Source organism: Peromyscus californicus, unplaced genomic scaffold (assembly GCF_007827085.1).
Source record: "Peromyscus californicus insignis strain IS unplaced genomic scaffold, ASM782708v3 Scaffold_7__1_contigs__length_154581171, whole genome shotgun sequence".
Taxonomy (NCBI): domain Eukaryota; kingdom Metazoa; phylum Chordata; class Mammalia; order Rodentia; family Cricetidae; genus Peromyscus; species Peromyscus californicus.
Window position 1 is genome coordinate 67,341,954 of NW_026294595.1, and position 14,466 is coordinate 67,356,419.

Below are 14,466 nucleotides of genomic sequence, written 5' to 3' on the forward strand. Positions count from 1 at the left end.
GGAAATAAGACTGGAGAAAGAAAGAGCAAGTCTTTAGGGCCTCAATATTTTGAATAAATTGGGAAAACATAGAAGCATTTTTAAGCAGTGCTAGAATGTAATTTTGTGGTAGAACACTTGCCTAGCATGTATGGGATTCTGAGTTCATTCACTAGAACTGCAAAAATTTGGATGAAGAAAACGTTGGTAGAAGAGTATCTAACTGAAGTCAAAAGGCAGATAATGCTGTCAAGAAATGGCTGTTTGCAAGCCAGGCATGGTAGCACATGCTTTTAATTCCCGTACTTGGAGGTAAAGGCAAGTGGATCTCTGTTAGAGAGGTTAGCCTGGTCCAGGCAGCCAGGCTACACAGAGAAACACTGTCTGGAAAAGAAAAGAAAGAAATGGTTGTTTGCATACAGATTATAGAAGTGGAAGTACTATACTTAGAATATATTTTGAAAGTAAAACTGTGTAGGATATTGAATCAGACTGATTCTGGAGTCACGGATGGCCTGAAGAGCTGGAAGAATAAATATGGATCTGAAATGAATTACAGAAGACTGGAAGGCACAAGTTTGGGAGTTGGGGTATATGTAGGATGTATGCTAGACATAGAAATTGAAATGTGACAGAGGCATATGTTTATATGAATCTAGAGTTCTGGAGAAAGTTTAATACTGGATGTAGGGTACCAGTATAAGATAGTTTAGCAGGTAAGTCCTGGTGGCTTTAGTTCAGTTCTTGGAACCCACTTAAAGATGCAAGGAAAAACTTTATAAAGTGGTCCTCTGACCTGGAAATATGACTCAGCAATTGAAGAGCACTCAGTGTTCTTCCAGAGGACCTGAATTCAGTCCCTAGCACTCATGTTGGGTAGCTCACCACTGTCTGTAAGTCCAGTTCCAGAAGATCCAACAAAGTTCTCATCTGACCTCTGCAAGTGGCCTGTGTCACCAGTATATGCACGTTCATTGATGGTAAATCTTAAAAAAAAATTTTTTAAAGTTTTAAGAGTGGATTTTGGACTCTTAATTAAGCATAGTAGGATTAATCAGTATATAGTTAGTATTTAAAGCTCACTGTAAATTTAGGAAAGAGAATACCTGAGGACTCTTTCAGTGTGAGTCAATCCTTAAGTCTGGTTTTATAAATTCTCGAGATTTCGAAGATTTCATTTTTTATCAGTTCTAAATACTTTGTTTTTTTTTTTTCTAGGTTGAATGTCAAAGCTTTCATTAGCAATGTGAAGACTGCTCTTGCTGCAACAAATCCAGTGAGTACACTCCAGCATGTGTGGAAGCATTATAGCCACTTGTATGGCTCTGCACTGATTTGGAAAGTTCTTACTGTTTTCTCTGGTAGGCTGTGAGGACTTCTGCCATTACCTTGCTTGGCGTGATGTATCTATATGTTGGTCCTTCTTTGAGAATGTTCTTTGAGGATGAGAAGCCTGCCCTTCTATCCCAGATAGATGCAGAGTTTGAAAAGGTAAAGGTTCTAAAAATGGTACAATCTATGGGTGGTCTTGAGAATGTCACATAACTTAAGACTAAATTTTTAACCAAGTTTAATGGCATGCATACACATGTAATTCCAGCACTCTTAGCTTGAAAGACCATGAATTATTTCAGAGTCAGCCTAGGCTACAATAACATTCAAGATAAGCTTAGGCTGCAGAGTAAGACTATCTAAAAAACAAACAACAAAAAAGAACCTAAGTTCCAGGACAGCAAGAGCTACACACAGAGAAACCTTGTATGGGGCGGGGCGGGGGGGGGGGGGGGGGGGGGGGGGACGACACGGGATGGGACGGGACAGGACACGACGACGACACAAAACAGAGCCTGAAGTGATAACTACTAGTTAAGAGCTCTACCAGAGGACCCAAGTTAATTTTTTTTGTTGTTGTTTTTTGTTTTGTTTGTTTCTTTTGTTTTTTTGTTTTTCAAGACAGGGTTTCTCTGTGTAGTTTTGGTGCCTGTCCTGGATCTCTGTCTATAGACCAGGCTGGCCTCGAACTCACAGAGATCCACCTGCCTCTGCCTCCCAAGTGCTGGGATTAAAGGTGAGTGCCACCACCGCCTGACATTGTTTGTTTGTTTTTGTTTTTTGTTTTTTGCTTTTCGAGACAGGGTTTCTCTTTGTAGCTTTGGAGCCTGTCCTGGAACTCACTCTGTAGCCCAGGCTGGCCTCGAACTCACAGAGATCCTCCTGCCTCTGCCTCCCGAGTGCTGGGATTAAAGGCGTGCGCCACCACTGCCCCCAAGTTAATTTCTTAGCAGCACTCATCTTGGATGGCTCACAACTACCTGTAACTCTAGCTCAAGGATATTCATTGCCTTCTGGTCCCTGTAAGTACGTACATTCGTGTGTGTATACCACAAAGACACATACATGTAATTAAAGATAAATCTTTTAAAAAAAAATAAAGGCAGAATGACTAAATTTTTAAACCTTTGCAATAAAGAGCATATATGTGTTTGGTTTTATGTACATAAAGTATTCCTGGGAGAATTCATAAGAAATTGAAATTGACTTTGTGAAGAAGAAAAACTGAGTGATTATGGTTTAAAATGAGGAGTGGGTTTTTTTTTTCTTTCTATACATTGGCAATGTCAGTCATTGTAGGTCTGCTACCTATTTTAAAAAATACATTAAATTTTAAAAAAATTTAAAAAAATAGGGTAGCCCTAGTTGGTCTGGAAATTACTGTATAGACTAGGCTGGCCTCAAATTTGTAGCAGCCCTTCTGACTCTGCCTCTTGAATGCTGGGATTATAGGCATACACTATCACATTTGACCAAAATGCAACTTTAATATATTCTTTTTTTAAATTAAAAATGCAACAACAACAAAAACCTAGGTTTTCTTGACTAGCTTTCTGACTGAATATGCTTAAGTGTTCACAGCTTACTTTCTTTTGTTTTGGGAGATACAAGTCAAAAGACAACTTAGTGATTGAGAAGTCAAGTTCTAATAGTTTTCCATAAAAATAATTAGCTATTTTGTCTCAAAATTAGAATCTGCCTAGCAATTAAAGTATGTTTTGCAATATTGTATATAAGTATTTTATGAGTTAGGAATGAAGTTCAGTGGTTGAACAGTTACTAGTATTCATAAGGTCCTGGATTCTATCCCCAGCATAGCCATAAAACAAAAACAAGTAGTATGAAAGAATGAAAACTTTTTTTTTAAGATTTTATTTCTTTATTTTATGTATATGAGTACTCTCGCCTTTATTCTAGAACAAGATACCAGATCTCACTGTAGACAGTTATGAGCTGCCATGTGGTTGCTGGGAATTGAAGTCAGGACTTCTGGAAGAGCAGCCAGTGCTCTTAACTGCTGAGCCATCTCTCCAGCCCAAGAATGAGAAGATTTGACATAGGCGCCTTCTCTAGTCTATTTGCTGTCATTTTTCTTCAAGTTCATTAGTTTTATTCATTTGTGTGTAGATGCAGGGACAAAGCCCACCCACTCCAACCAGAGGAATTTCCAAGCACAGCACAAGTGGTACAGATGAAGGAGAGGAAGGAGATGAACCAGATGATGGGGGCAATGATGTTGTTGATCTTTTGCCAAGGATAGAGATCAGGTAGGTGTTACCCTAAGAAATTATTTTATTCTTTATACTGTTTTGGTGTTTCGGATCAGGTTTTTGTTTGTTTGTTCTTTATTGTTTTTTTGTTTTCAAGACAGGGTCTTGCTGTCTAGCTCTCTTATGTAGACCTCATATGTAAACTCACTAGGTAGACCAGGCTGGCCTCGAACTCAAAAGAGATCCTCCTGCCTTTGCCTCCAGAGTGCTGGGATTAAAACCGTGTAAGTGTGTGCCACCAGTTTGTTGTTTTACTTTGTTTTGGCTTTTTTTTTTTTTTAAGACAAGGTTTCACTGTATAAGAGGCTTGCCTTGACCCCACTGTTTTCCTGCCTTAGCTTCCTAAGAACTAAGATTGTACTTGGGCACTCGTATATCCCGATTCATCATACTAAAATCTTAACCTTTTTTAATTTGTAAAGGGAGGTTTGGTGACATTATCTTTTAGGAGTCTAGAATTAAAATTATGCCTTCTGTTTTTCAGTGACAAAATTACTTCAGAGTTGGTGTCTAAAATTGGTGACAAGAATTGGAAGATCAGGAAAGAAGGCCTAGATGAAGTGGCAGGTATTATCAATGAAGCAAAATTTATCCAACCAAATATAGGTGAACTTCCAACTGCCTTGAAGGGTCGACTCAATGATTCAAATAAAATCTTGGTACGTGGACCATGTGCCTTTCTCTTTCTTCCCCTCCCCTGCTGCTATAGAAGGTTCATTTTCATTGTGGCTTTTACTAGCAAATATGAGTGGTCATGTTATTTGCTTTGATCTACAAAAAGATTCCTTGTATTTCTTAAATTTGTCTCAAGATATACAAATTTAGTAATTAAATTCTCTTAAATATTAGAGTCCAATACTAAATACCTTTGTATGGAAATATTTTAATTTTAATGTATGTAAGTATGGCTAGTCACACATTTTTTTGTTTATATTTTAAGATCAAGATCCACTATGTAGTCCAGGCTGGCCTTGAACTCACTATGTCTCCCAAGCTACTCTCAAACCAAGCAATTCTCCTGTTCCATGCCTCCCGAGTGCTGGGATGATAGACATGCATCACCATGATTTGTTTAATTTCTAATTTAAAGAAAAAAGCATTTATTTGTGTTTATCTGGATAAACGAGGATGTATATAGAGGTCAGAGAAGAGCTTGCAGGTGTCAGGTCTCTCCTTCCGTGACACCAAGGCTCTGGGACTGAACTCAGATTGTCAGCCTTGATGGCAGGTACCTTTACCCACCATTCCATCTTGTTTGCCCCAATTTCTATATTTTCAATTTTGTTCTTTTTTATGTCAATATCTTTTAAACTATAGAATAAAATTCTAGTACTGTAGTTTTTTGAAATTTTAATTTTTTGCCAAGCATGATAGAGCATTCCTTTAGTCCCAGCACTCAAGAGACAGACGCAGGTAGATCTCTGAGTTCCAGGCCACCCTGGCTAGCCAGGGTTACATAGTGAGACTCTATTTAAAAAAAAAAAAAAAAAAATTTTTATGTGTATATGTGTTTTGAGTGTACATTTGTGCATACAAGTACAATGCCCAATAAGAGTCTAAAAAAATTACTCATAATCCAGTTAGATTTGTGCTACAATAAGTAGTCCAGAAGCCTGTGATATTGACCACATCACAACCTTTGTAAAACTTGAAGTGAGTTTGATTACAGTTTGAACCTGTGTTGGCTCTGTGTACTTCAGGTGCAGCAGACGCTGACTATCCTTCAGCAGCTGGCAGTAGCCATGGGGCCGAACATCAAGCAGCACGTAAAGAACTTAGGCATCCCTGTCATTACTGTCCTTGGTGATAGCAAGGTAAGTCTCTTTCTGTCATCCTTCCACTCTGTAATAAGCCAGCCACAGTCTTGAGATAATTCTCTTATTTAGAGGACATGTAATTGCTTAAAAATTTAAAAAGATGATACTATTAGAAGAAAATCAGTAAACATGCTTACCTTCCAGGCAGAGTTTATGTGATGACTAGATGTATCGTTACTTAGGTTTGTGATCCTTAAATAGTTATGTCCTTTAGGTTTAGTTTTTTATGAAATTTCTTTCCTATAGAATTGAAATACATTTTAGTAATTGATGTTTGATTAATTAGTTGAAACATTTTTATGAAAATACATTTTGACATGCCTGTTTTATATAGTATACATTCAATATATGATTGCTATTTATGATTATGACATCATTAAGGTTTTGTTTGGGGTATTTTTGTTTTGTTTTGTTTTGGTTTTTCGAGACAGGGTTTCTCTGTGTAGCTTTGCGCCTTTCCTGGGACTCACTTGGTATTCCAGGCTGGACTCGAACTCACAGAGATCCTCCTGGCTCTGCCTCCCGAGTGCTAGGATTAAAGGCATGCGCCACTACCGCCCTGCTTTGTTTTGTATTTTTGTTCTTGAGACAGGGTCTCTTTATGTATCGCTGGCTGTCCTAGAACTCTCTATGTAGACCAGGTTCACCTCAAACTCAGAGAGTTTCCTACCTCTGTTTCCCAAATACTGGGATTAAAGGTGTGTACCACCACACCTGGCTTAAAGTTTTGATATAATGTATAAGTATTTGGAGTTTGGATCTTGAAGTAATTTTCTGTCCTTCCTACCCCTGAACTACTACAGCATGCACTTTCTAGTACTTCAGTAAGCTGCTTATAATTCCACAGTATTAGAAGTCATTGAAGTATCATTGAAGGCTGCAAGTGGTTTTTTGTTTTGGGAGTTTTTTTAGCCCTAGGATAAATATTTTAAAGTCCCTTTACTTTTGTGTAATTCATTTAATTTGAGAAATTGGATTTTTTTTCAGTTTATAAATCTAGTCTATGATTGCAAGTCAATATTAAAACATAAATATTCAAATTGTTATCTAATTTTTTTTTTTCTTTTTGGCTTTTTCAAGACAGGGTTTCTTTCTGTATTTTTGGTGCCTGTCCTATATCTCCTCTGCACACCAGACTGGCCTTGAACTCACAGACATCCGCCCGGCTCTTCCTCCTGAGTGCTGGGATTAAAGGGATGTGCTACCACGGCTGAGCTTGTTAGCCTAATTCTTAACAATTTGAAGTCTCTTACATAGAATTCCATTCTTTAGCAGATAGGATATAATAGCTCCCATAGATTCAGGAAGCAAAATAGGTTTATTATTCTTCCATAATATTATTTGCCCAGCTTAGCTGGGTGGTGATGGCATGTGCCTTTAATCCCAGCACCCTGGTGGCAGAGGCAGGCCTGGTCTACAGAGTGAGTTCCAGGACAGCCAAAGCTACACAGAACAACCCCTGTCTCAGAAAACCAAACAGAAAAAAAATTTTTTTTTCTCAGATTATTATTTTGCCTAACAGAATGTAGGATGTTTTTCTTCCAATTTTGTGTTTTATATTTCCGAAGTCTTCAGTACAACCACAGCAGTAGTTTCTGTTTCAGAGAAGATGGTTCAAGTATGTACATGATGGGACCTTAAAAAACATTGTTCAGTCCTCCCTCCAAACTGTACTTGTTATTTTTTGTCAATTCTGTTCTCACTTCAGAACAATGTTCGAGCTGCTGCCCTAGCAACTGTGAATGCCTGGGCAGAACAGACTGGCATGAAGGAATGGCTGGAGGGAGAAGATCTTTCTGAAGAACTCAAAAAAGAAAATCCCTTCTTGAGGCAAGAGGTTAGTACCATACATAAACCATAAGTATTTTACTCATACCTTTTACCTCCTTAGATGGCCTCCACAATAACTGTGTATTCATGGTTAAACCTGTTTTGGGAGAGCGGGGAGTTTAAGACAGGGTCTCTCTATGTAGCCCTGGCTGTCCTGGAACTATATAGACCAGTCTGGCTTTGAACTCAAGAGTTCTGCCTGCCTCTGCCCTTCTGGTATTAAAGGTATGTGCCACCATGCCCAGCTTAACAAACTTTATTTTAAAGCCAAGAATGGTGGGTTACTCCTGTAGTCCTGGTACTTAAGAGACTAAGGCAAGGTGATCAGCACAGATTTGAGGCCAGATTGTTCTACATAATGAATTCCAGACTAACACGGCTGCCGTATGAGAACCTGTCTCCAGAAAAAAAAAAACAAAAAAACAAAACTGAATCATAAACTTATTATCAAAGTAAATAAAGGTGATACTAAATTCCTAGAGCTTTCTGTGTTTGTTTTATTTTTAATTTATTTTCCTTGTATGTATGTGCACATGTGGAGTCCAGCAGTCACTCTCCCTCCTTTTTTTTTTTCTCCAGGAGGCGGGAATTGAGATTGGGTCTGTTTTTGTAGTCTTGGCTGTCCTGAAGCTAGATGTGTAGACCAGGCTGACCTCAAACTCAGAGATCCACCAGCTCCTGCCTCCTGAGTGCTAGGATTAAAGGCTTTTTTCCATCCCTAATACTGAAGAAAAAATAATTCAGTGTCTGAAACTAATAAAAATCATTAAGCCTGACATTAATAATAGTAATTATTCACGTACAGTGTTTGACTAGTTTTTTTTTCTTTTGGCAGCTTCTGGGCTGGCTGGCTGAGAAACTACCTACCCTTCGTTCCACTCCAACAGACCTTATCCTCTGTGTTCCTCATCTGTACTCTTGTCTGGAAGATCGAAATGGAGATGTACGAAAGAAGGCCCAAGATGCTTTGCCATTCTTTATGATGCATTTAGGATATGAAAAAATGGCCAAGGCTACTGGGAAACTAAAGGTACTAGTTCTTGTGGCTAGCAGTGTTAAAAGCTATTAGGAAAATATTAAACATTAATTTATATAAGCAGAAGATCATACCACCTACCATGGGACTCAATCTGAAAATTTTTTTTTGTTTTCCTTTTTTCTTTTTTGGTTTGTTTCAAGGCAGGGTTTCTCTGTGTAGCCCTGGCTGTCCTGGATTTCTCTCTGTAGACCAAGCTGGCCTTAAACTCACAGAGATCTGCCTGTCTCTGCCTGTCGAGTGCTTGGATTAAAGGCATGCGCCACTACTGCTCAGCTTCAATCTGAAATTCTAATGAGAGCAAAAACAAAATTTCTAGCAGTGTAGCTCTGAAGAGTCTGATGACTTACAGGAGTGCAAAGTATTACCTTCTAGAATGGTAGTTCCTCAAATGTGACTTCATAATGTATGCTGCTTTTGTGCTTTGTTCTGACTCCTTTACTTCATTGGTAAATAAAAAGTAGGAGCTCAGCCGATTATTTGACAGTAGACCTGTAAGTAATCTCAGTATGAATGCATCGTAATGTCAACTTTGTTTTGCTTTGTCTTTCTAGCCAACTTCTAAAGATCAAGTACTGTCCATGCTAGAAAAGGCCAAAGCTAACATGCCATCCAAGCCTGCTGCACCTGCTAAGACAGTGTCCAAACCAATGGGAGGGTCGGCTCCAACCAAATTCCAACCTACACCAGGTAATAACTTTGAAAATGACTTGAAGGAAATCAAAACACAGGTAGCCTGTTAATCTGTGCATTTCATTTCCTCACCTCTTTCTCCAGACGTTTGTCAAGTACTTATGTGAGAATCTGTGCTAAAGGTGTGATGATTATTTTCTATGCCATAAAGACATTTTGGTATAGTAGTTCAAATACTGCTCTCAAGAATTATTCCACAGCTATTTTCTGTCATTGGACATTCTAGTCAGGAGTTGGGAACATCTAGCTTAATCTACTTTAACAGCAGAAAACCAGGGAGGTTAGTGATTTTTCACAAGGTCAGATAGCCAGTACTTGAATCAGCTTGAAATTCTGCTTAGTCACACATGATTGCAGGACATTTTACTGTCAGGGATTGAACCTAGGGTTCATGCTAAACTCTCACTCTACCATTGATCTATATCCTGAATCAAAAATTATCTTAGAATCCTGATTTTTTTGTTTGTTTGTTTGGTCGGTTGGTTGGTTTTATTTTTTTAAGACAGAGTTTCTCTGTGTAGCTTTGGCTGTCCTGAAACTCGATCTGTAGACCAGGCTGGCTCTAAACTCTGCCTCCTGAGTGCTTGGAATAATAATCCTGATATTAAAAGTCAGTAACATAGCTGGTTAATGGTGGCATATGCTTTTAATCCCAGTACTTGAGAGGCAGAGGCAGGCAGATCTATGTGAGTTCAAAGCCAGTGTGGTCTACAGAGCAAGTTCCAGGACAGTCAGAATTACACAGAGAAACCATGTCTTGAAAAACCAAAAAAAAAAAAAAAGTCAATAATATATACATAACCTGTAACCACTTGATTTCTAGACTTCTTACTTTAACAAAATAATTTTCTTCTGCTTAGTGGGATAGAACTTGCTGATGCTATAAAGTCAGAAATTTTACATTATGCAAAACTTGTATCCCAAGTGTATATTCGGGTTTAACGTTTATTGGAATCTTGTTTAGAAGATAATTGCAAAATAAATAAAATAAATAAAAATTTAAAGGAAGATTAAAAAAGAAGATAATTTCAGTGATGACAGTTCCTTCATTTAAAGAAGTATTAATCTCAAAAAAAAGTATTGTGTGTTATTTAGAATGTAGTCTTCAAAATTACGGTTTAAATAGTGTCAAGCTAGAGGCAGACTTGTTTAATTACTTTTGTAACATGCTTAAAAAATTTTTTTCCAAAAATTATTTGAAAAAAATGTTTTTGTTTTTTGTTTATTTGTTTGTTTTGAGGCAAGGTACACTATATAACCCTTGACTGTCCTAAAACTCAATATGTAAATCAGGCTGACCTAGAACTAAGATCCATCTCCCTCTGCCTCCTCAGTACTGGGACTAAAGGTGTGTGCCACTACACCCAGAAAAATTTTTTTCTCATGTGAAAAGTAAATAGCCACTACTGTACAATTCTGTTTTATTTGTTGCCGTATGACAAATCATGGGATATTTATGAAAAAAAAGTGTAAATTGAAACTCTGACCTGCACATTAGGATACAAAGAAAATATTGCTAAATAAATTAGAGTCTTGTCTTCTTTGGAAATAGAAAGGGTAGAGCAAACTGTTAGAACAAGGAAAATCATGTAAAAGATAAACACACAAGTATACATATATATTTGAATTCTTATTTTGTAAACCAGTTTAAATTGGTATAATAGAGCATATTATTCAGTGTTTATTTGAGGTCTTACTGACTTCCAGTTTCATAGTCTTTTTTTTTTAATGATTTATTTAATTCTATTTATGTGCATTGATGTTTTGCTTATATGTATGTCTGTGTGAGGGTGCCAGATCCCCTGGAACAAGAGTTAAAGACAATTGTGAGCTGCCATGTGGGTGCTGAGAATTGAACCTGGGTTCTCTGAAAGAGCAGCCAATGTTCTTAACCACTGAGCCATCTCTCCAGCGCCTTCATAGTCTTTTTTTAAAATATATCACTTCCTTTTATTTTTATTAGCATTTTAATTCTACATAGTGAGTTTACTTACTATATTTTCACACAGGTATATAATGTATTTTCATCATCCTTTATTGCTCTCTCTTGTCTACCTTCAATTCCCCATAATCTTTCTCTTCCCAAATAGTCCTCCTACTTTTACATTTTCTTGATTTTTTTTTTTTTTCTTGCAAAATGAGTTTAATTAAGATTGCAAACAGAAGCATGGACAGCTTACCAGTGGCGACACCACTGGAGAAAATCTCAATCATTCAATCCATCAGTCAACACCTACTCCACAACCAACCATTAACTGCCAATAGATCCTCATAAAAGGGTGAGGCCTTGTAAGCCCCTCCCCCAGTAGCAACTTTTAACTGTAAAGCCTCAGGGAAGGAGTGTGCCTTGTGAGCTCATTTCTCATCCATGATATAATGTTGATGGGTCTTTTTGTTGTTTTCTTTTTTAATGGTGTTTTGTTTTTTTATTTAAAATAAGTTCTTGCTATATAGAGGAGGCTGGCCTTGAACTCAGATCTGCCTGCTTTATAAAGATCTTTTGCAGGTTCTATAGCTACTATGAATTCACAAGCACAGTGGCCAGGTCACGCCCAGGAAACAGAATTCCACAGCACTCCCATTTCTTCTACCTCTTACATTTTTCCATCCCCATTTCCTCATTTTTTCCTGAGCCTCTGGGAAGGGGGTTTTGGAGTGGTCATAGAGATTCCCCTTTCGGACTGAGCAGTCAGTAATCATTACCAACACTTTGACCAGCTGTGAATTTCTGTGGTAAACCACTGGTCACTGTAAAAATGTAAATATTTAGAAGGCAGTTTGATATATACAACATGTTCATTTATTAAAACAGTTGCCGGGCGGTGGTGGCGCACGCCTTTAATCCCAGCACTCGGGAGGCAGAGCCAGGCGGATCTCTGTGAGTTCGAGGCCAGCCTGGGCTACCAAGTGAGTTCCAGGAGAGGCGCAAAGCTACACAGAGAAACCCTGTCTCGAAAAACCAAAAAAAAATAAATAAATAAATAAAACAGTTATAGCTTCTCAATAGGGCCTATGACCTCTGCAGCTACAGGCTTTTGACTAAATTTACAGTACCAAGCATGAATTTCTTGCTATGGAGAGGGGTTGGCTAGCCCATGTTATTTGTCAGGTCTTTCTAAAGGAATAAAACTGATAGAATGAAATCTATGAATATTTAATACATGATATAAGTATATACATATATACTTGATTTATATATGTACATATAAACATATATACATATATATTTGATTTATTAGAGTAACTTTACAGGATGTGGTTCAGGTAGTTTAACAATGAAAAAGCCAAAAATCTGGTAGTAGGTCAGTCTAAGAGACTTTATGTTTTACCAGTCCCAATCTGTCTTCAGTCTACATTAAAATGCCAAAGAAGTAGGTTCTAATACCAGCAAAGAAATTTCTCAGCAACAAGATAGATGAACTTTTCAGAGAGAGTGAACAAGCAGGTAAAAAGCAAAAGCAAGCTTCCTTCTTCCATGTCCTTTTTATATGGGCTGTTGCCAGAAGGTGTGCCTCACACGTAGGTCTAACCCCTCAAAAAATCCTTTGCTGGCATGCCTAGCTGCTAAGATTTAGTTGATTCCAGATGTAGTCAAGTTGACAGCCAAGATAAACCATCACAGCCCTATGACAGTTGCGCCACATCTTGCCAGGCCAATGGGTAGTGTAGCACACAGGGTCCACAGCTGAGTAAGACTGTTGGTAACTTTGCTAACCCAGCTATCTGCTTAGTAGTGTCTAGCACTGTGAATGCTAGTCAGCAGGGAGGAAGCTTCCAGCTCATCACTGCCAGCGGGATTTCTTTCTGTCTTGCATCTGAATAGTACAGTGTTTTCAGCCATAAGGTCTTACCATCTAATCTAGCTCTTAGGGGCAAGCAAGACAAACGGCAGTTGCTTGTTTGTTTTGTTTTAGGTTAATAACCATGGCTTCTAGGAATAACTTTACTCACCCGAGCCAAGTACCTCAGACTTCTGTTATTGTTTGCTTTTGTTTTTAATTTCTTAGTTTACACAATAGCAAGTTTCTTTGTTTTTTTCCCCAATATCCTTAGTTTTGATCCCTTCACTTCCTTCTCACTGTGTAGATCATATCCTCAAACTTGCAGCAGTCTCCCTGGCTCTCCCTCCCAAGTACTAGAATAACAGGCATGTGCCACTCTGCCCAACCTTTAAAAAGAAACTTGAAGAAAAAAAGGACTAGGGGAAAAAATCTTTAAATGCGTTATATATTGATACATTTAAGACTACAGAGTTGGGTTTGTTTATTATTATTATGTGTCTAATGTATCCAGGATAAGTGATATTAATTTAACATAATATATGCTTTTTTCCCCCTCAAAGCACCTGTTGAAGATTCTGTTTCCAGCACCATAGAAGCTAAGCCTGATCTGAAAAAGGCTAAAGCTCCAGGAATTTCTTCCAAAGCAAAGGTGTGTTTACTCTGCATACTTACATAGTTCTGTTGTCTTGGTTTTACATACTGAGTCACTCAGTTAGCAAAGGTCATAGTATGTATGAAAGAACATCACTACTCCTTATAATATGAAATTTAAGTATTTATAGAAGTTTCTGTGTCTTTTGTTTGATTAGTTTCATTTTTTGCTATGCTTGAGATAAAACTTAGGACTTATAGCTAGAGAAACTCTGTACTTCTGTGTCTTGAGGTCATGGGTTGTTATTAATCAGATCTCAAAACAGTTATTCTGTTCCCACAAGATGTTGTCATGGAGATCTCTGAATATTTGAACTAGTGAAAAGGAGTCTGACATGGGTAGCACACAAATTTAATCCTAGCACTAGGGAGGTAGAGGTAGTCAGACTTCTATGAGTTTGGGGCTAGTCTGGTCTACATAGCAAGATCTTGTCTCAAAAATAAAGGAGAAAAACCATATGTCCGTCAGCTCTGGGAAGAATCAGGACTTTAGGGTGATCTGTATTTGAAGATAATTACCTTCTCTCATGTACCACCATGCAGGGCTTACATGATTTTTTTGCGCCTCTCCTGGAACTCACTTGGTAGCCCAGACTGGCCTCGAACTCACAGAGATCCGCCTGGCTCTGCCTCCCGAGTGCTGGGATTAAAGGCGTGCGCCACCACCGCCCGGCCTTTTTTTTTTTTAATGTATTGCTGTTTTGCTTACATGTATGTCACTGTGAGGATATCAGAAATCCTGGATCTGGAGTTACAGACAGTTATGAGCTGCCATGTGGGTCCTGAAAATTGAACGTGGGTTTTCTGGAAGAGCATCTAGTGCTCTTAACTGCTGAGCCATCTCTCCAGCCCCAAATTCTATAATTTTTTAAAAAGCTTACAAAGCCCTTTCACACATATGATCTCTTTTTTTTTTTTTTTTGACTGAACAATGTCAGTGTATAGAAAGAAATTCTGGGCAACTAGAAAAATTAAGTTTTGCTGTATTTACAATGATTTCAATAATAAGATTCAAATTTTACTTTAAGCACATGTAAAGTTCATCATTTTTCTTCTATCTGATAAAAATATTTTAG

At 37.9% G+C, this 14,466-nt stretch overlaps 1 protein-coding gene across 6 annotated transcripts in view; it reads left to right on the forward strand.

Moving 5' to 3' along the window:
- Ckap5 (cytoskeleton associated protein 5) overlaps window positions 1-14,466 on the forward strand; it is a 109,473-nt gene that overhangs the window by 64,473 nt on the left and 30,534 nt on the right. For all 6 annotated transcript variants that reach the window (XM_052725293.1, XM_052725296.1, XM_052725297.1 and 3 more), the window contains exons 19-27: window positions 1,198-1,255; window positions 1,345-1,470; window positions 3,439-3,578; window positions 4,066-4,240; window positions 5,282-5,395; window positions 7,107-7,235; window positions 8,064-8,258; window positions 8,819-8,954; window positions 13,300-13,388. In XM_052725293.1, coding sequence (XP_052581253.1) covers window positions 1,198-1,255; window positions 1,345-1,470; window positions 3,439-3,578; window positions 4,066-4,240; window positions 5,282-5,395; window positions 7,107-7,235; window positions 8,064-8,258; window positions 8,819-8,954; window positions 13,300-13,388 — 1,162 coding nt within the window. The remainder of the gene's footprint in view (window positions 1-1,197; window positions 1,256-1,344; window positions 1,471-3,438; window positions 3,579-4,065; window positions 4,241-5,281; window positions 5,396-7,106; window positions 7,236-8,063; window positions 8,259-8,818; window positions 8,955-13,299; window positions 13,389-14,466) is intronic.